This window comes from Osmerus mordax, chromosome 13 (assembly GCF_038355195.1).
Source record: "Osmerus mordax isolate fOsmMor3 chromosome 13, fOsmMor3.pri, whole genome shotgun sequence".
NCBI lineage: Eukaryota > Metazoa > Chordata > Actinopteri > Osmeriformes > Osmeridae > Osmerus > Osmerus mordax.
In genome coordinates this window covers 1,373,051-1,394,564 of record NC_090062.1, presented here as the reverse complement: position 1 = coordinate 1,394,564, position 21,514 = coordinate 1,373,051, and the positions used below count along the sequence as shown (strand labels likewise).

The 21,514-nt window shown below is 44.7% G+C and overlaps 1 protein-coding gene across 1 annotated transcript in view; it reads left to right on the top strand.

The window, feature by feature from the left end:
- The window catches only part of piezo1 (piezo type mechanosensitive ion channel component 1 (Er blood group)), a 58,391-nt gene that overhangs the window by 18,992 nt on the left and 17,885 nt on the right, over window positions 1-21,514 (top strand). Inside the window, exons 3-19 of the mRNA XM_067249180.1 lie at window positions 3,475-3,597; window positions 4,338-4,380; window positions 4,745-4,901; window positions 7,862-8,078; window positions 8,158-8,371; window positions 16,145-16,319; window positions 16,453-16,560; window positions 16,693-16,768; window positions 16,850-16,959; window positions 17,074-17,334; window positions 18,838-18,937; window positions 19,529-19,710; window positions 19,914-20,062; window positions 20,161-20,319; window positions 20,436-20,527; window positions 20,603-20,766; window positions 20,868-21,044. Coding sequence (XP_067105281.1) covers window positions 3,475-3,597; window positions 4,338-4,380; window positions 4,745-4,901; window positions 7,862-8,078; window positions 8,158-8,371; window positions 16,145-16,319; window positions 16,453-16,560; window positions 16,693-16,768; window positions 16,850-16,959; window positions 17,074-17,334; window positions 18,838-18,937; window positions 19,529-19,710; window positions 19,914-20,062; window positions 20,161-20,319; window positions 20,436-20,527; window positions 20,603-20,766; window positions 20,868-21,044 — 2,507 coding nt within the window. The remainder of the gene's footprint in view (window positions 1-3,474; window positions 3,598-4,337; window positions 4,381-4,744; window positions 4,902-7,861; window positions 8,079-8,157; window positions 8,372-16,144; window positions 16,320-16,452; window positions 16,561-16,692; window positions 16,769-16,849; window positions 16,960-17,073; window positions 17,335-18,837; window positions 18,938-19,528; window positions 19,711-19,913; window positions 20,063-20,160; window positions 20,320-20,435; window positions 20,528-20,602; window positions 20,767-20,867; window positions 21,045-21,514) is intronic.

Sequence of the window (21,514 nt, the reverse complement as noted above, 5' to 3'; positions counted from 1 at the left end):
GCAGTGTTCACCTCTGCTATGCTTAACCAGACGTTTACAAGGTGCTGGAAAAATAAGCATGTTTAGTACTGGGTTCTCTTTTACAAAACAGTGCAATTGACTTAAAGATATAGAATTAGATTTGATGTTATATCAACAGATAGGCTACCCTCGCAGAAGTGTTTTGAGTGTCTGGAACCTTTGGTTGTCCAGTCAAACCAAATTAGAATCTGTTTCCAAGTTGTAAAAATGTAATCTGTAATTTAATCTCACTTCAGTCTATATAACCTCAGAAAATATATATTCTCCCCTTACTGCACTATGACCTGATTGGACAAACTGTGAAAATCCTGTAGCGTTTTAGCTGCTCAGTATAAAACCTAATATCCTCCTCTTTAACTCAATGTTTTTCTTTCCATGGGGGCTCGGGCAGTGTTCAGAAAGCTCATCCTGGCTCCTTGCCTCAGAGCTCAAATGGGACCTGGTCGGGTGCTGTAGCACTCACATGCAGACTTGTTAAAACAATGTTCATAGTAAAAAATCTTATAGTGGAAAGTCTTACGGTAGTTGCAATCTCCTCTCCTCTCCGCTTAGGCTTTCATAGGGAAGGGCCGGTGTGTAAGGAGAGAGGGGGAGTATGTGATACCTCAAGTAGGGAGGTCAGATGGCTGAGCAGTTAGGGAATCGGCCTATTAATCAGAAGGTTGCTGGTTCAATTCCTGGCCATGCAAAATGACGTTGTGTCCTTGGGCAAGGCACTTCACCCTACTTGCCTCGGCGGAATGTCAGTGTTCTTACTGTAAGTCACTCTGGATAAGAGCGTCTGCTAAATGACTAAATGTAAATGTAAGTAGGCCAGCTTCAGTTGGGTTTTTTTGCGTTTGTGGTCACCACAGACTCTAAAGCCTACTGGGGCAGATTCCTGCCTCTGTTGACAAGGACTGGTTGGTAAGATAACCATTTGCTCAGATAGGCCTCAGAGGTATGTTGACTTATAGGATATCTGACAGATAAAGCAGACCAGACCAGACCTTTAGAGCAGTGGATGTTAATGGCTGTCATTTCTGTCATAGTCGGTGCAACTTTATCACTGTCTGTGTTGATGGATTTGTTTAAAACATTCAGGGATAGCAAGCCAGTAACCACATGTTACATTTGCTGTCATTACTGGCTACCAAAACATGTCAGAGTGACATTCTTACTGCTTTAATCCATAAGCATCTGTTGCTCTCCCAGCACGTCCATCTCCTAACTATTATCTAAGCTACAGGACTCCCATGGAAATGTCCTGCTATTTAACCTCCTTGGACACTGAAGGATGACACTCTTATGGTGACCGGGGAGGGGAATTGTCCAGAACATGTTCTGTTCTTGTAAAGGGTTAATGTTCCTCATTTAATGGGATCACAGGAATTCACCTTAACATTACAGATGGGCCATCAGAACTGGAGTCCAATAACACGACTGGTGGCAATTATAGCATGAATAGAGGTGTGTACTGTTGGTGTGTGGCTGTAACTGTGTGTCTGTGTGTGGGTGTTAGTGTAAGTGTAATATGCCTGCCTGCACAGGAATAGTATTTTTAGATGTTTTTTTCCCATGTAGCACTATGCACACACATACAGTACTGTAGCTGTAGCACACTGTTATGCAGTTCAAATGCAGACAGAGATCTGCACTCTGGGGTTCCTCCTTCAGCTTGTAGATTTACATTTAGTCATTTAGCAGACACTCTTATCCAGAGCGACTTACAGTAAGTACAGGGACATTCCCCAAGGCAAGTAGGGTGAAGTGCCTTGCCCAAGGACACAACGTCATTTCGCACGGCCGAGAATCGAAACGGCAACTTTCGAATTAATAGCCCGATTCCCTAACCGCTTAGCTATCTGACCCCCAAACGTATATCATCGCTCTGACACCTGCACTTATCTCTAGCTTCTGTCCGGCCTTCACTTCATCTCCAATTGCCGTCAGTGGAGACGTGTGATCCACCATTTTAACGTGAGCAGTGTATCTCTCTTCTCCCCATGGTCCCCTGGTTAAGTGTGATGGGTTCTACAGACTCCCGACACGTCATCCATAGCGTAAATCTGAACCTCTCAGATATGCTGTAGCACAGATGTGGACACAATACAGCACAGTTAGAGCTAGCGGACTTTTACTAAACAGTCGTTATCCATGATGGAAAATTTATATTTTCCTTCAGGACGGGGGTAGTGTAGAGAGTAGGGGAGAGCGGGAGGGCAAGAGTGATGTTGAAGTGAAGTTCTCTAGGTACAGTACTCTGTGTTAGAACATTTTTATTTTTATACACCCAAACACACAACTCAAGCTCCCTCTAAGCAGGTACTTTTCAATTCCAGGCCTGCTCACTTACAGGTTAGGGTTGCAGTTATGTGGGCACTGTAAATCAGGATGACATATGGCTCCTAGTGGGTGTGCTGGTAGTTGATCTGTCCCGTTTAATATGTCCTGCCTTTCTCTATATTCCACCTAGTGGTCATGTAAACATCTTGAGCCCAGAGAGAGCTTGTGACAGGTCTGGTCTGACACAGCTGGAGAAAGAAAATTTCTTACTAGGGGTGTAACAATGTATCGTGGAAGAATATATCGCAATGTATAGTAGAGTTATGGAAATACTTTTACAATATGACATCCGTTTGATCCTATTGGTTTAGCTACCAGCAGGCGACCTACTCTGCGTCATGTGTACATTCATTGCATTCACCGAAATCGCTTGAACTGAGTTAACTAAATTGTATGTACAACAAAGAAAATTATTGAAAATGTTTAATGTTTTGTAAATAAATCTGTTAATTGAATTTCAGTTTCATTAAAAATGTTGTTCAAAATATCATGATACGTTTATATTGTTACACCCCTATTTCTTACATATGTAGTCAGTACTCAGTCTGATAGTCATCAGACTGAGTTTTAGAGGAATGAGGCTGAATCATGATCTGGTCTGTGAAAGCGCCTCCTCCTGTCTGAAATAATTGAGAGGCTGGCTAAAACTGCAACGAGCCGACTAACCCTCAAACGGCTGCAGAGAAAAACAGTTCTATAAAACGTGGGCGATGTGCAGACTCCAACCCTGCCTGCTCAGAGCTGCCCCTGTCCTCCAGTCAGTCCTCCAATGAGCATAGCTGTTTTCTGAAATGTATTTTGGGTTGGCAACAGAGCCTGTGTCAAATACACTGGGTCTGTCACCTGCTAGGTCTAGAAGGATCTACTGTGATTTCTGTGTGAGTGGTAACCCTGTATGTGTTTTGACCTGTGGGGGAAATAGCTTGAACACCAAAAATGGTTTGAGCGTGGTGGTACAGCAAAGAGGGACGTGATAGAGGTGAGTCAGACTAGGTCCCAGGCTCAAAGCTCTGTGTAATGTGCTGATGTTACAGAATAGTGGCTTTGACATTGGATTATGAATGTTGACATGTCTCTCTCTCGGTGTCTGTCTCTCTCTCTCTGTCTCTATCCCTCCATCCTCTCCAGGGCATACGGGTCGTTTCATCAAGGCTCTGTTCAGCACCAGTCTCCTGTTCCTACTGGCTCATGTGTCTTTCCAAATATGTCTCTATACCTTGCCTGCCCTGGATCTGGCCCTTGGCCACAACTGTGAGACCACACACATATTCACACAACTGCACACTTATACTTGCACCCCATTAATGAATGTAACAGAGATGTTGTATGTAGGTGTTTTTTTGGTCTTCTTTTTCTTTTTCCTAAATCACTTCCGATGTTTGTTTTAACCGTAAAGAATGTGCACAGTATACTGTGTACATATGTAATACCTCTAGTTTCATAGTCACGTTCTGAACAATAATGTAAACAGGGTCATACAGAGAGCCTCCGTTAGACCTCATCTAGACACCAGCCAATCCCTGGTTGACTGATGGCTTTGGGCATGTTAAGTTCAGACTCGCACCCTGTCATTAGCTAGCCTGGAATGCTTGCAGGACACATGAACACCCAGAATGGAGATGCTGTGGTCAGCCCTTATTTTAGCCCTTTAAAGCCTCTAAAATATGTCCTTAAGGAATGATAAACGCTGCAGGTCGTATTTGCTTCTTCTTCGTCTTCTTCTACTTGCTGACTCTCTTTACAGTGTCTGTTCATAAAGGATCTCCCCATAGAACATGCCTCTGATGCCAACATGATCGCCTCCTCCTAAAACTGGAGGCCCATGGGAAGGTTTTCAGAGGCCTCAGCAATTGACTGTTCTCAGTCATGTGCTGGCAATAAAATCCCTACATGCACATTCAGATACACACACACAAACACACCAGAGATGAAAGTAACTATGTTTAGAGTGTACAGTTGACCTCTCTTTCTAACAAACTGTTTGTTTACAGGCAGCTCTTGGGAAACTTTCTCCAGACATGTGGGTGTATCCAGGTATGTCAGCCAGTCCTGGGGACACTTGGTCTGGGTGCATGGTTACTGAACTCAACCTTCACAAGTCACCAAGAAAACATTATGAATTCAAATATGTAAACTATTATACTAAGACAGATAGGACATTAAAACAATTGTACCTACTCCAACACAAATAACACTAATCGAATGACTTCTCCCATTGATTTCATGACTTCATTCACTTAGCTTGCTTCACTCAACCCTAATTTGACTCACTAGATAGGAGCCTCATCTTATCAAGTTCGCACAAACACTCTGATAAACACCACCCAAGCCACTGCACCCCTTTTATGTGCTTCCTTCCCTCCCTCCTCTCCGATGACCTACTTGTGGTGACCTCCAGACTGCCGCTGGATGACATCTGGAGTGTGCTGCGGCTGTTGACCCCTGACCTGGCTGTGTTCTTGGTCTCCCTGGTGACCATGGTGGTGTGCGGACAGCTGGTGAAGAGAAAGGAGGTGCTTGTTGTCACACCCCCAGCTTCAGCCTCGCTACTGGAAGTGAGTTGAGAACATTTCCTCTTTGGCCTGATTGGAGAGTAAAAAAGTGCTTACTACCATGGAAACGTTGCAGAATAGCAGAGCTGGGACCATGTTTACTGGTGACTATAGGGAGCAGACATGTGTTTCAGTATGATGCCGTGGATATATAATCCAGCTGGCGCTTAGGGAACCAAGACATTCTTTAAACCATTCTCGCTCATTTGTTCGTTCACACACACACACACACACATCCTGTCACATATAAATGAGTAGAAAACCCTCTTGTTCCCATGTGTTAGTGAGTCAGATAAGCCAAGTCAACATACCTCTGAGGCTGAGTCAGTGCTCCAGGGCTTTCAGCTCAGAGAGATAGTGGAGCACACCTGTGTCAGGGCTGTTCTAGTAGAGAGGAGACTGGACTAGGTGGAATGTCTGAGCAGGCAAAATAGGCCTCACCTTGAACATTATATCTAGTCATACACTACTCTATATTGTCACTATAAAATCAACCATATCTAAAATCTGAAATAAAAAGATATAATATTATGAAGATGAATCGGTGGATTTGACTGTTAGTTGAAGTGTGAGACTTCTATTCTGAGAAGTGCTGTTGTTGTAGGATTAGGTATACTGTCACAACAAGCCCATGAGACTCCCAACCAACCCACATGATTCCATGAAAGGCAGGCTTTGTTATGGTGCCACTAAAACAGCTGATATGTGTGTTGTGCAATCACAAATGGATTGAACTTGATCATATCTGAGCAAAACTGCTGGCATGCAAGAGTAGGTCGGTGCATTGCTATGTGACTAGTTGTACTGTGCTCAAATGTGTGCGTTTGTATGAATGTGTGTGTGTGTCCGTGTGTGTGTGTGCATATGTGATGCGTTTGTTGTGGTGTTGGTTACTGGGGTGGGCGGAGAGACAGAGTGATGTCATCATGAGGGTTTCTTTATGGTTGTGTGGCGACAGAAAGCACTATTGTTTCTCTCGCTTAGCTCAAGCCCCCACCCCTCCACCCCATCATCTCTGTCTCTCTCTCACAGTCTCTCTCTCTCTCTCTTTCTGTCTCTAACTCCCTTCTCTGTATCTCTCTCTTTCTCATACTTCCTATCCATTACCTCATTTCTCTTTTCATTATCCTTTGTCCAACTTCCTTCAACTCCATCCATCTCAACCCCCAAGGCCTCTTTCTGCAGTTTCACCAGTCCTCACAGTCTAGTGAAAGTGATTTTCCTTTCCTCCCTTTCGGCTGACAGTCTCAAGTTTTGCTCTTTCTTCACATCCTCTCTCTCTCTGTCTCTCTCTCTCTCTCTGTCTCTCTGTGTGTAAACCTCAGGCAGCTGCCCAGAACGTGGCAGCTTCCCACTCCTATTTCCATGGTAATTGGCCAAACAAAAAATAAATGATGATGAAACACAGCCCCCAATCTGGGCTAAGAGTGGAGTGGAGAAATGTTATAATTGAAACAACCGAAACACAACCCTAACATAACCATGCAGGGGGGGGGGGGCTAGTTTGTGCAATAGACTAATGCGTTCTGCAGAGAAGGGAGACTGGTGTTGGTCACGGTTTGGAATGGAAGGGAGAAACGGCGGGACAACGGCGGATATCGCTATAAAAAAAAAACGTTGTACGACGTAGTTAAGGCGGCAGGCATGTGTTGCTTAGGCGGCCGCCATAAATGAAAAGTGCTGCGGGAAACCCTGCCATGTCAACACGTTGACAAGATGAAATTGTTTTGTTCACTACTCTGGATTTAACCAACTGGATTTTAGCAGTTAGAAGGCCTAATTGTTTGAGTCATTGTAGTTTGTTGACTGTTCGCAAGGGATCGTCCCTCCAATCAGATGATGTGAGAACCAGGGTCAGGCTGCACTATTGGCTGCCATCGGTGTTCTCTCCTGTCCTCAGCCCTAGGCTAGCATTCTCCCAGACTGCTCCCATGATTGTGTTTTTCAGACCTGCTTAACATCTCAAACCCCCTAACAACCTCCCTGCAATATTGCCATAAGGCTGTGACCGCACAGTTTTGTGGTTGTGTGTGTATACGTATTCATCCGTGCATGTGTGTGTGAGTGTAGAGGATACCCTGGTTTGAGATTCAAGCCTTTGATGTGGTCAGCGGAGGATAATGGAACCCAGCTGGGCAAACAACAAGATGCCCTTCAATACCACTAGCTGTATCCTTTCCTTGTGTCCTCTACCTTGAATACACACTCAAGCGATACCAAACCCCAAGTGTTTATCAGTTGACAGACAGGATACCAAGCTGTACTTATGAGCAGTGTGAGCCTCAGGTTGAGCTTTCAGCCGGGCAGCTAGAAGACTGCTGGTTCCCTGGCATAGCAGAAGGGATCAACACCTGTGACTGGGATGTCACCTGGACGGTCTAATGGCTGTCTACCTCCATCAGATCCCCCTGAGACGCCGTTCCCCTCCAGCCTGGAGTGGTCACCTGGGGTCTTATACGGTGTGACCTCAGACGTCCTTTAACCAGAGGTTGACTGTTACGCTCACATTAGTGGATGTGTATTCACTATGTGTCACAGTATCAGGGGGATATGTCTGCTGTGGCTAATTAGATTGCAACAAGTGATGTAGATGCATATCAGACTGTACAATCACACACACACACAGAGAGTTGGCCGTAGCCGGGTGCAGAGCAGTAATACACACCGTTCGCAGGCAGAACCTGATAGCAGGTGACAGCATGAGGGAGTAATGTGTCATGTTATTTCACTACCCTGTCTTGTTGATGTTCTGTGTGTAGACTTTCTAAAGATAGCATGAGGAAAATGAAGCAGGCCTTAAAGATGCAGTAACTCTATAGAAACTAGAGCTGGTTTGTTCTTTGTAGTACCACATAGTTCTTGGCACTCAGTATCCGGAAGATGGTTGTGAATATGTGTATGATCTGGTGTTGGGTGGTGTGTTTGGCCAAACCTCTGACCAAGACTGTCCTATTTCCATTCAGCTAGAGCATGGCAGTGAGGAGGAGCATGATAAGGAGGAGGAAGAGGAGGGGGATGAAGAGGGAGACAAGGAAGGCCGGTCATCTCCCAGCGACCCAGAGGAGGAGGTCTCCACAGCTATGCGAGCCAAGCAGCTGGCAGAACGCCTACAAGCCACGGCCCGGAAAGTTCTCCGCGACCTGGGGCGGATCTTGGCCATCATTCTGCTGGCCCTGGCTGGTACGACCTGTGTGTGTCTGTTGTCTTGTCTTTTTGTTTGAACGACCACGTCCTCTGATCGTGACCCTCGCTCCCCCAGGCATCACCCTGCCCTCGGCCTTCTCAGCCATGTACTTCCTGCTCTTCATCAGCGTGTGCACCTGGTGGGCGTGCCACCTTCCCATCAGCCACCTGGGCTTCAACGCGTTGTGTGTGATGGTGGGCTTCTTCACGGGGGGGCACCTGGTGTGTCTGTACTTCTACCAGAGTCTCTTCACCCAGGGGCTCTTCCCCCCACACAGCCTCTGGGCCAGGTCAGTAATGTGAAGGGGAGGGTACAGCTCAGTGGTTATAGCACTTGACCGCAGATCAAGTGCTCTAGATCAAGATTGACGGTTAAAATTCCCCATTGCTTTGGTTAAACGAAAGTGTCAGCTAAAGGAAACTAATACGTTATGATAGTGTGGACAAACGTATTACCCATCCTATCATACACTCACACTATGTGTAGGATGAAAGGGGTGAGAGTGTGTGTGTGTGGGGGGGGGGGGGGGGGGGTTGTAGCATAGGGTGAAGATAAGTGTGGACGGAAGGTGAATCGGTGAATGTGAGGGGACGTGCCTGCTGTGAACCAAAGAGGATGAACAGAGTTGTAATGTAGGTACCGTATTTCTTCGGCGGTGTTTATTACACAATGATCATTTTGGGTGCAGCGTTTATTCTAGGGCGGAGTTTCGTCGAGGGCGGCATTTAATTAGTAAGAGATTTAGAGAATTGCAGCTGCAGTGCGGCCATAGACAAACCCAGAATAGACAAGGAGGTCAAACACAAAGCCTAGTATAAAATTGAAGCCGCGCGTGTGTCTACATTGTGTAGAAATCTGAAGCAGCAGGCCGAAACGTTCTTACACCTCAGCTTTCAAACAGAAAGCTGTGCAAAAAACACTCCCCAGCAGCAACAGATCTGTAGCAAGCGAACTTGGGTTGATGAAAGGCGAATTCACCAGTAGTGAAGTCAGCTACCTCGCTATATTGTAGGCAGTGTTGCCAGTTACTTTGAAAAAGTAATCTGATTACTGATTACTCCTTTAAAAAGTAACTTAGTTACTTTACAGATTACTTGATTTAACAAGAAAGTAAGTTATATTACAAGTTACTTTATTAGTTGAGGCATGCAAACAGGTCTGGGGTAAAATAGGTGAGAACAATATGGTGAACCCCCGACCCTGTAGGGGGGTCCGGGGGCATGCTCCCCCGGAAGAAAATGTCTTAAATTTTAAAGTTAAACACATCAATCTAGTGCACTTTGAGAACAAAATTAAGAGTCTAGATCAATGTAGAAAACCTCTCCCCACTCTGCCCCTGATTGGCTGTGAGGTTTAGGCATTAGGAGTGACGATTGGTTCCAGAGCCAGTTGTAAAGTTGCGAAGCACGGGTAAAATGCTGTGTTGGCTGTTTCTCATCAGATCTGCACAAATCACGTAGGTGACCCATTTTGGTTTCAAAAAGGTGAGTCTCACCTAAAGGTGAGGAGTTTGCATGCCTGATTAGTTACATTCAGCAGCTGCTGACAACACCCCCGCCGACTCAACATAAAAATGACAACCGGTTTTGCCAACACTCATCAAGTGCATTTCATCATTACATCAGTAATGTACACAACAACAATGTACAGTATCTCCTGACATTTTAAATTGAACTTTAAACTTTCAGGAAACTATTTCCTGAAAAAATACATGTTGGTTTTGCACCTAAGTCCAGCTTTTGTTGTTTGGGTGGCGGGGGACCTCCTGCTCTTTGCTTCGTACCACCTTGTGGTATTTGCTCTGTAAATTTGACTGTGCAGTGCTCAGTGGCGCCTTAATGCACGGGCTTACCTGGGCTTAAGCCCGGGGCCTCGACCAATCAGGGGCCTCTTAATAATAATACAAAATAATAATGATGATAAACGTCCGTATTCGCGATGTCATTACTCTGCTCTACAGTGGCATCTGGTGTTGTATGTGGAGGCAGGGGAGGCCCCCCTCCCCCTTATCTAAACAAAATGTAACAAAATGTAACAAAAACTAGAGAGGGTACAATTTGTAGGGTGTGCTTGCTTGCGTCGGTTGCAGATGGGTCCATTTAATATGAAACAAGCTGAACCCCCTTTGAGACAAGCTATTCTAACAACATTGTCACCGGCAGTATTTTTCAGATGGAATCACGATTCAAACGGTACCATCTGCTAACTGAAAATATGCCCTCAAACACGACTTTTTGGTCTCAGTCTAGAGCCCTGCGTGGAGAAGCTGAATTGTGCTACGAGCAAGCTTGCCTAGCTGCTGTTGCTAGCCAAACTTCACTGAGGGGATTGTTTGAATGCGCCAGAAATTAACGTTTCTTTTGACAAAGTTTAGGCTGTGGCATTGAATACAGCGACGCACCACACAAGCTTGAATTTAAATACATAATTTATTGTGACATTACTTACTGTACATGCAAGTCTTGAATTGCTGAAATGTATAATGCTGCTAGTACACCACGGCACGATACGATACTTGCTGTGCAACAGCAATGCACGTTGTATCCATGCATCGTTGCTAACGTGTGCTGACGTTGTGACGTAGGCTAGCACTGAGTTCCCTTCGTTGACACAAGGCACTTTTTACCACAAAAACTGAATTTCAGCCTAAACCGTGCAACGGAATGTAAATAACAACACAAGCAACTTGTGCGATTGTGCGATTAGCGTGTGGGGGGCCTCAAAAAAAAAAAAAAAAAGTCCATAGCCCAGGGGCCTCAAGTGCTATCAAGACGCCCCTGGCAGTGCTGCGAAAACGTGACTTAATAGGGGTTATGCCCAAACCAGACCCCCACCCAGAGCCTGTTTAAGGAGAGCCTGGCCACTCCCTATTAAGCCCCATATTACCAAATTTGGTTGCAGTTCCACCAGAGTTCCGCTGGGAGTGATCACGGTCGAGTGCAAAATGAATGGGAGTCTATGGAGATAAACGGCTACATTTGTCTCTTTCACCTGATTGTCGTTGAGAAATCTCAGATTCTATTGTAGTTTTTGCATGTTCAACATGGATTCGAAAGTCGAAAGTTGAATGAACGAGTACTTATGTCCTTTCGATTTCTTACAGGTAAAGGCCATTGCACACTGAGTCCGAAATTCGTATCCGAAATGTTCGCACGTTAAAAAATAAATACGACCTCACGTTATGTCAATCGCACTTACACACTGCCTCCGAAACCTTCGTCCGTCAAAAGAAATTCGGGTCGGGTTCGATTTTCTGCGTTTTCGCATCCATAGCCAGCATTTTGATAGTTTTTTGGGAAATTCAGAGCCACCGAATTTTGAGGCTGACGATTGCGAAAAAACGCATACAAAAATTTCAGACTCGGTGTGCAAGGGCCTTAAGTCGTTGTTGCCCATTACACGCTAGCATTCTGCTAACGAATGCTAATTGGTTAGTGAAGGACTGACTACGACCAGAGATCCCGCTTGATGGCATCCAAAGCAGAACCAGAATGTCAGAGCATTAGCAACATTAGCAACAACATTAGCAAACCAAAACTCTTTCTAGCATGTCTATTGACAGGGAGAGCCTACCCTGTCAGCTCTGTTGTCGATGCCTCAAGAGAAAAATGGAAGTGAACAGAGCTTGCCGTAAAGCAGTATCTCTGGCAGTACAATGTGTATGACGTCATTGACATTGTAAAAGGCTTTTTAGAACAAAAAAGCGTCTTAAAAAAATCTAACAGCCAGCAGTGTGTATTTGTTTTGCCTCCCCTTTCGAATTCAAAATTCAAATTACGAGAAAAAAATTATATCCTGAGAAAAGTGGATTTTGAGGGGTATAGCTCCATTCATTCTGCACTCGACCGTTAGCGCCCTCATATGGAACTAAAGTGGAACTGCAACCAGTTCCGAACCCGGAAGTTTCCCGAGAGTTCTCCCAGACCCTCGCCCCTCGGCTTGAAGCAAAGTGGATGTAGGTGGTATTGCATTTACGGTTAGGCACCTGGCTCTTCTGGTCGTTTTTATTCTATTAACTCCAGTCAACATTTACATAACTATATCCCCCAATAATTTTTGTTCGATTCTCGAACCTGGCTCATACTACTAGCTTTTTCATAGAATAACTTTTCCTGATTTTTGCTAAGTTTTAAACCAATCCGAAATGGGTAAACTTGCACCCCATTTATTTGCTTACGTCAAGAAAAGTTGCCTGGAAACGTGCTCGCGGATACGAACAGGGGACGAGCACAAAAGGGAACATCAGCAAATCGCTGATTTACCTGAGCTGAATGAGAACACGACGGTGGCCGACATGTGCAACCGCGCTGCAAATTAAGAAAACACATGCAAATAGACAAAACACAAGCAAATTAAGAAAACATCTTCATTAATTTGACAACACATGTGCAGCATTCAGCAAACGCGCTGCAAATACAAACAACACAACCAAATACATAAACACCCTGCAAATACATAAACGCGTTGCAAAAACGAAAGCACGCAGACCAAAAACGCTGCAGTACATAAACGCGTTGCAAAAAACGAAAGCACGCAAAACAAAATAAAATAAAATAATGTACCATGACAGTTTGTATGATTTGGTCATTTATTATCACACAAGCATTAAATTATCACAGAAAACAATTACACTGCACTAAACTGTAAGTGTAAATAAAGTGAAAATAACAAAACCAGTCAGTATGATGACTTGAGCGAATATCATTCACGTCTTACTAAAACAGCGGCCAGGCAAAAGGGAATGAGGAAACTGTTTCCTCTACTAAAAAATACAATGCGGGTCACGTGTAAAAAGGATCCAAAGACTCGTAGAAAGACCGAGTCGGGAAATGAACGAATCGTTTGTTTCCTCTAGCTACCAGTACAGAGCCTATGCAGGTCACGTGAAAAATGATCCAAAGACTTGTACCCGAAGACCGAGTCGGGAAATGAACAAATCATTTCTGTTTACTTGGACGAGCCTATGCAACAGTCCCGATGCGCGGCCACGAGAAAATGAACGAATCACTCTGTAAATGTTACAAGGACTCGTTACTCCCGAGTCCTTGTAACATTTACATTTACATTAAGTCATTTAGCAGACGCTCTTATCCAGAGCGACTTACAGTAAGTACAGGGACATTCCCCCGAGGCAAGTAGGGTGAAGTGCCTTGCCCAAGGACACAATGTCAGTTGGCATGACCGGGAATCGAACTGGCAACCTTCGGATTACTAGCCCGACTCCCTCACCGCTCAGCCAACTGACTCCCCTATCCTTGTAAGGATTCGTTCAAAATGAACGAATCGTTCACGAACGACACATCACAAATAGATATATATAAAGGGTAGATGTCTCGTCCGCGTTGCCGGACAACGGAGTCGAACGTCCGCACATGGCGTCCATCTTGCTACAGTCAACTCGCTCACCCATAACATTGTGTTGATGCTACATGTACTTTTAAATGACCATAACTTGCTCAATTTTCAACCAATTTTTAAACGGTTTGGTTTGTTATCAACGTCAGAGATGTCGTTATGCCACTGCATACTTCTATTCTATAAAAAAAAAAAAAAACATAATTATTCATAAGTATGCACTGTAGCAAGATGGACGCCATGTGCGGACGTTCTAGACTCCGCCGTAAGACATCTAGTCTTTATATAAATCTATGGTGTGAACTAGCTGGGTTTGCCGCTGGGTTAATCATGTAAATGATTACATCTGTTTTCCGTTTCGAACGATGGGCGCTCCGCATAAGCTACATGACTTCACTCCCAGAGACGCAAGAAGAAATCAAATATATATTTTACTATTAATGACAAAATAGTAAAGCACAGTGACTTGGACAAGTAACTTTAATCTGATTACTGGTTTGGAAATAGTAACGTGTTAGATTACTCGTTACTGAAAAAAAGTGGTCAGTTAGGCCTACTAAGTAACGCGTTACCGGCATAACTGATTGTAGGCTACATGTAATTGTCGCAATTACATTATTATAATTTAAATTTGTTTAATTTTGTCATAATTTATAATTATATAATTGCATTCAGTATTATTAAGTGACTTTATTTGGTAAGAGTACAGTGCCTTTATTTTGAAGGCCTTTTGGAACGCTCGTGACTCGTAAGTGAGAGAGTCGACAAGCGAACAGCAAGCGAAGCATGGACAATTTAATGCTCCGATAAAATTTTACGGTTGTTATCGGATATTTTGTGTCTGTAATTTCCATGGTCAACGTTATTTACATGCTGTGCATGTCATTGTATGTTTATATTAAGCTAATGGGGTGTTTATTTTCTATTTGGAGAAGCTTCAAACCTGTAGCAAAAAAGCCTCCTGTGTCTGCCAGTGCTTCGAGGGAATTATCATACACTTTTGATATACTTGTGTAATAAATACGGTGTTTTAATTTCACCGATTAAATAACCGTTTTCTGTTTTTTTTGGTGTGGGGTTTAATCGAGGGCAGGCGTTTATTACACAATGTTCATTTTTGGGGCGGTAAATACGGTAAATGTAATTATGTGACATGGAAGGGAGGATGCAAGAGAAAAGTTGAGTGAGATACTAGGGTGTCTGTGAGCAGGGGCGCAGCCAGGAATTTTGGACCCCATGGCAAAAAACTATAAGTGGCCCCCTGCGGCGCAAATCGGACATATGACGTGTCGCGGTTGGCGCCCTCTGCTGGTAGTGCGGGAGGGTTAATTAATGGATTGCTTCTTGGAGTTCGATAGTAATGGGGAGACTGGGGTGCTGCTGACTCGTGTGTTATTAAGTCTGTTAAAAGGGGCAGGGAGTCGGGACAATGATTTAATCTGAATATCTTGCTAAATGTTTCCCTGCACTGATGAAATGTTGATGAAATGTAGGCTAACACTGTACCCAGCTAACAAAATGACGTGGGGACGTCCCTTGTTAGCTGGGTAGCTAGATAGCTTATATGGACATTAAACCAACAGGTTAATACCACTCACAGATTGTCTACCCACCTTGCTTGGTAAAAAACTGGGTTACTGATTGAAACCCTCTCTTTTGTCTGTCCTTTCTCTTTTCTCTGATCTTTTCTGAAACCCTGATTTGTGTTTACGGACCGACATTCTAGCGACTAGCGCATCTACTGACTGCAACTAAACACCATCATCGATAAGTGCGCTAAGGCAGGATCAAACCATTTCATGCAGATACAGGGGGATGGTCGGTCAATATGGATGTTTACTTTTTGGTCAATAGGGATATTTAACCTTTATTGCCAAACAAAAACAAAGAGATCATTCATTGTGTTATTATATTTTAAATGTATTATACTCGATGATTGTTTATATAATATAACTTTCTATAACATTTAGCCTATTTTTGGGGCCCCTGTCAGTCAGGGGCCCTTAGTATCATCCTAACCTTTCCCCCCTATACGGCGCCCCTGTCTGTGAGAGAATGAAGTGATAGGGTTGCAAAAAATGTGTGGAGGAAGGGGTGTGTTATGTAATGTAAGGGAGAAGGGGGGGCAGGGTGAGAGAGGAAGGAGGTATGTGTGGAATTATTGGTAAGAAGTGTTGGTTTCACTGGAATGTGAAAAGGCCAAATACCTCCAGCAACACATACTGTTCAGGTGTTGTGAGGATAGACACAGAAAAAAATCAGAGCTGGATATCAGAGCTGTAGATATGAGAGTAATCTCTCTTTAATTTATTTTCAAATACGTACAGATACAGACATACATCCAGGCACATACACACATTAACAAGCAAGAACACACAAAGACTCTGTCTGGTTGTCCCCTTTTCTGGATCCGAAACAGCGTCCTGTTCCTTTACATCCTGTATAATTTCTCCAGGCTCTGACATATGGGTTTCAGAGTAGGCAAGCCCAGCTTTCTGGTGGATGAAAGGCTGTAAATCACTCACTGATGCTCCTCAATGACACATAGACTCTTCAACTCAGCAACAAATTTCTGTAGACTGGGATTAATAATCAAGGAATCTCTATCATGCTATATCTCTCCCTTGACCCCACTCTCTCCATTTTTTCTGTCTCACTTCAAACACTCCTCTCTTCCCTTTCTCCTCCTCCTCTCTCTACCCACTAGGCTATTTGGCCTAAAGGATATAATCAAACCTGGGAACTGCTCCTCTTCCCCCCATGAGTTCATTCTCAACACAGAACATGACTGGCCCGTGTATGTGAACCCCGGTATCTTGCTCCTCCTCTACATCACAGTGGCAACAGTTCTGAAGACGGGAGGCCATGCCTCACCTGAGAAGGTACCATACACTAACCCAGCACATGTATTGTATTTACTACCTTCAAACACCTCGGACATCCACCCCATACGTATGACATTCTTAGTCTGTAAATTCTCATGTCTACCCTATCTCTTCCCCATGGGATGACCAGGGGGATGAAGGGAAGCCGTTTGTGAAGGGGGTAGAGTCTGGGGTAGGAGAGGAGGTGGAGCTACGGCCCTGGTCCACACAAAGACAGAACAGCAAGGACGACACCCAGGTTGGGCACCTTTCACAACTCAGACACACACACGGCTTGCACACACGAGTGAAAATCACAAAAAGTCTTGTTGTGCTATGCGATGCACTACTTCCTGAATATGGCTTGAGAGTGTGTGTGTGTTTGTTCCAGCACGTGCTTCTACCTGTGGGAGAATCTGACACCTCTAGGGCTGAAGTGACCAATGAGTCCAGTCATCCAGATTTAGGTAAGGTGTGATCTGACCGCTGTGTAGCTGTATTGAGGTTGTTGTTGACGTGGCGCTGATCTGGCTGTTTTTATTATCCAGCCCCAGAGCTCACTGGTGCCTCTAATGGCCAACAGGGGGACAATCCCTTCTACCTGCTGGGCAGAGTGGTCATGCAGCAGAGCTATGTGTGTGCCCTCATTGCCATGATGGTAAGTTTACCCAATCAACACCATCCCTGAAATCATTCACTCTGTAAAATAACCTTTGATTCCCCCATATGACGTCTGTCTCTAAGTGTGACCTCTGACCCCCTGCGTCCCTAGGTGTGGAGCATCACCTACCACAGCTGGCTGACCTTCGTGCTGCTGCTGTGGGCTTGTCTCATCTGGATGTTACGCGCCCGACGCCACTTTGCCACTCTGTGTTCCCCGTTCATCCTCCTTTATGGCCTGGCTCTGTGCTGCCTGCAGTATGTCTGGGCCATCGACCTAGAGCCAGAGCTGCCTACTAGCCTGGGCCACATGAGCCTCCGCCAGCTGGGGCTGGACCGGGCCCAGTACCCCTGTCTCCGCCTGGGGGCACTGGTGAGGAGAGGGGCGGGGGGGGGGAATTAGAAGAGAAGGGGTAAACTCGAGGGTCCTGAGAAATGTTATTAATATATAGGTGTTGTGTCAGAATGTGTTAAATATATGTACAGTATGCTCTGTGTGATGGAGACCCACCCAGGTCTTTTTATGAAGATGTCCCATGGGTCAATTTACTACCTAGTGAAATATGTACACATTTCTGTGCACAGAGCTGAACATGTCTCTAGCAGTGGTGAAGAAACACAAGCTTCTCTCTGTCTGTAGCAGTGGTGAAAAAACACCAGCCTCTCTCTGTCTCAGGGGTGAAGAAACACCAGCCTCTCTCTGTCTCAGTGATGAAGAAACACCAGCCTCTCTGTCTCAGATGAAGAAACACCAGCCTCTCACTGTCTGTGATGAATAAACACCAGCCTCTCTTTGTGTCAGGGGTGAAGAAACACTAGCCTCTCTCTGTGTCAGGGGTGAAGAAAAACTAGCCTCTCTCTGTCTCAGTGGTGAAGAAACACCAGCCTCTCTCTGTCTCTAACAGTGGTGAAGAAACACCAGCCTCTCTCTGTCTCATGGGTGAAGAAACACCAGCCTCTCTCTGTCTCAGTGGTGAAGAAACACCAGCCTCTCTCTGTCTCTAACAGTGGTGAAGAAACACCAGCCTCTCTGTCTCAGGGGTGAAGAAGCACCAGTTTTCTCTGTCTCAGTGGTGAAGAAACACCAGCTTCTCTCTGTTTCAGTGGTGAAGAAACACCAGCCCTTCTCTGTCTCAGGGGTAAAGAAACACCAGCCTCTCTCTGTCTTTGTGGTGAAGAAACACCAGCCCTTCTCTGTCTCAGGGGTAAAGAAACACCAGCCTCTCTCTGTCTTTGTGGTGAAGAAACACCAGCTTCTCTCTGTCTCAGGGGTAAAGAAACACCAGCTTCTCTCTGTCTCTGTAAAGAAACACCAGCCTGGGGACGCATTGTCAGCATTTTGTGTATTAATGCAAATTAGTCTCTTGAAGAGAGCTGTGTCTCATTTAATCACATATATTTAAGGAAACATTCTCGAGAGTGATTTATGGTGTCGGAACTGGAAGCAAACAAGGTTCAGCGATAGATTTTGAAAACTGGAAGATGGCTTGTCCAAAGAAAAGCAAAGTTGATAGTGAAAATCGTATATAAAATCGAGATGAATGCATTCATTCAAGTATGCATTTATTCTCCCTGCAGAAAGTTAAAACCAATTCATTGTATTTAATAATAGCCCTGAAAATGTTTAATGTCAAACTTTGTATCCCAAATCAAGATATAGACAATAGCAGCTGGTTTCTTATAAGAGCACCGATAAATGACTACATCTTTAGTCCAGACCTTTCCTAAATATGTGTGTGACTGCACCTTCTCAAATTGTATTTGAATACCCCTGCTGTACTGCATGGAGGGCTTATTTATCCTGTCGTCTTTCTTTTTCACATCTCTGGTTTACTCACCCTACTTTTTCTCTCCCCTCTCCCATTCTCCATCTCAGCTGCTGTTCACTCTGACCTTCTGGCTTCTTCTGCGCCAGTCAGTGAAAGACAGCTTTAGCAGGACCAATACTGCCCCCCTACAGGAGGTCACCACAGGAGGTCTGTATCACACACACACACTGTCTCTTCCTCTTTAAACTAAAATAAACTTTCCATTCCCATACCAATCCTAGTTTGAGACGCTGAGTGTATCCTTCCATACACATTTTACACACAATACATGTCTAGTTACAAACACCTTGAATAATAACAGAACATAACTTGAAGTAAGTGTGTTTTTACATTTACATTTAGTCATTTTGCGACACTCTTATCCAGAGCGACTTACAGTAAGTAGGCTACAGGTACACAGGATGCAACGTCATTTGGCACAGCCAGGAATCGAAACGGCAACCTTCTAATTAATAGCCCGATTCCCTAACCACTCAGCCATCTGACGCCCCGGAAGCACTGGGGTAATGACTTAGTAACAGTGCAATTGTGCTCAGGTGAAATTAAGTTCACTATATGTTGAAAAATGTACGGATAAATGAATGGATTTGTGAACGGCTGTATGGATGGACGCATGAAAGAAAACAAAAGTGGAGTTAATTTTTTTCGTGGATTTGATCTGTGTGACTGATTGATGTACTGTTTTATTCACTGGTGGATTAATTTATTTAATGATCAACGTCTCTCTCCTACAAGTAGAGCAGAGTGGAAGGAACGAGTCCGTTCTGAATGTCCTGGGCGCCAAGGTGATGAGCTGCTACGCCAAGTACTGGATCTATGTGTGCGGAGGCATGTTCATCATGGTTAGCTTCGCTGGCAAGCTGGTGGGATACAAGATCATCTACATGCTGCTCTTCCTGCTCTGCCTATGTCTCTACCAGGTGCCTTCTCTACCCAAACGCACGCCCTAACAACCTGACTAACTTCACACATAGCCCACCATCATAGTACATTGTTCTTAAGCCAAATATAGTTAAAATAATTGCTCTTGACTTTCCTTGTGATTTCCAATGCCAGTTTTCTCCCAGACCTTTCCCACCTGTACTGTTTGTCACCCGTGACTTTAAGTCTCCTCATCCTCCAGGTGTATTACTCTCTCTGGCGCCGTCTGCTGAAGGTGTTCTGGTGGCTAGTGGTGGCTTACACCATGCTGGTCCTCATCACCATCTACACCTTCCAGTTCGAAGACTTCCCCGACTACTGGAAGAACTTCACTGGCTTCACCGAGGAGCAGTATGTATGGATGGACAGATGGATGGATGGTGGATGGATGGACACAATTAGATAGACAAAAGGATGGTTGGTAACTCTCTGGTGGTCACTCCACACAGGCTGGCTGACATTGGTCTGGAGACATTTAAGCTGTCTGAACTGTTCACCAGCATTGTGATCCCTGGCTTCTTCCTACTGGCCTGCATCCTACAGCTTCACTATTTCCACAAGCCCTTCATGAAGCTCACTGACCTGGAGCACGTCACCCCCGTACATAGGCAAGGACACACGTACACACACACATATTTGCATGCTGACACACAAGCAAAGACAAGACACGCATAGACGAGATGTCTATCCATCAATGTGTGATTGATGTCTCTTGGACTTGCAGAAAGAAGAGTGGCCACAAGTCTGAGGTCCGGGTGGGCTTTGAGGAGGAAGACCTGGGGACGGACTTGGGAGATGATGAATCTGAGGATGAAGGTGAGGTGTGCTGGTAATCTTGGTAAACATTTGTGTTCGTGTCTGAGTGTCTGCGTGTTTTCTCTTTTGCTCCAGACATAATGCCCAGTAAATGGGGTCTGGTGATGGATCGCCTGCTGGTCTTGTCCAGAAAGTTCTCAGAGATCCTGTCCCAAGTCCAAGTGTTCATTTGGAGGGTCCTGGAACTACACATCCTCAAGATGGTGGCTTTCTTCACCATCTGGGTGGCTTTGGGAGAGGTACAGAAACTTACAGTTCTATGCACAGTCCTAACACTGCTTAAAACTTTCATTTTGACTATCTCTCTGTCTCTCTTTTTTTCTCTCTCCCCCTCTTCCAGACGTCAGTGATGAACTTGGTACTTGTAGTTTTCTGGGCCTTTGCCATGCCCTATGACCGTTTCCGCCACATGGCGTCCTGTCTGTCCACTGTCTGGGTCTGCATTATCATTGTCTGCAAGATGCTCTACCAGCTCAGCATCGTCAACCCCATTGAGTACTCCAACAATTGTACTGTGGTGAGGTTACAAACATACACACACGCCTACAGAAGATTCTGTCTCAAGAACACACACATATCGATACTCAGACAAAAAGCCACACATTTGCTCACTCTCACATGCATATATAAAATGGTCAAAGTTTAATGTGTGAAAAATAATTTAGTGTCTCATAAACCACAATCTCTCTGACTCTCTCCACTGCTGTCTTTCTGCTGAGTCTCCACCAGGCCCTGGTCTTCCCGGGGGGATGCTATACCTGGGTGCTAATTGCACACACTTCCATGTGTTCATTTTGTTGACGTGTTTACTGTGTCTGGCTTCACGCTTGTTTAGAGGAAAATGGCGCTTTGTTAAATGTTTCCATGATGTGGAGCCATTCTGGCTGCAGCAGACCTATCTTTATAAGAGTTGTGTTTACCTCCAAGGTCTGTATGAGCTCATTTTCCTCTTCTTCCCTTCCATTAGACTAGTCAACTAACAAGATG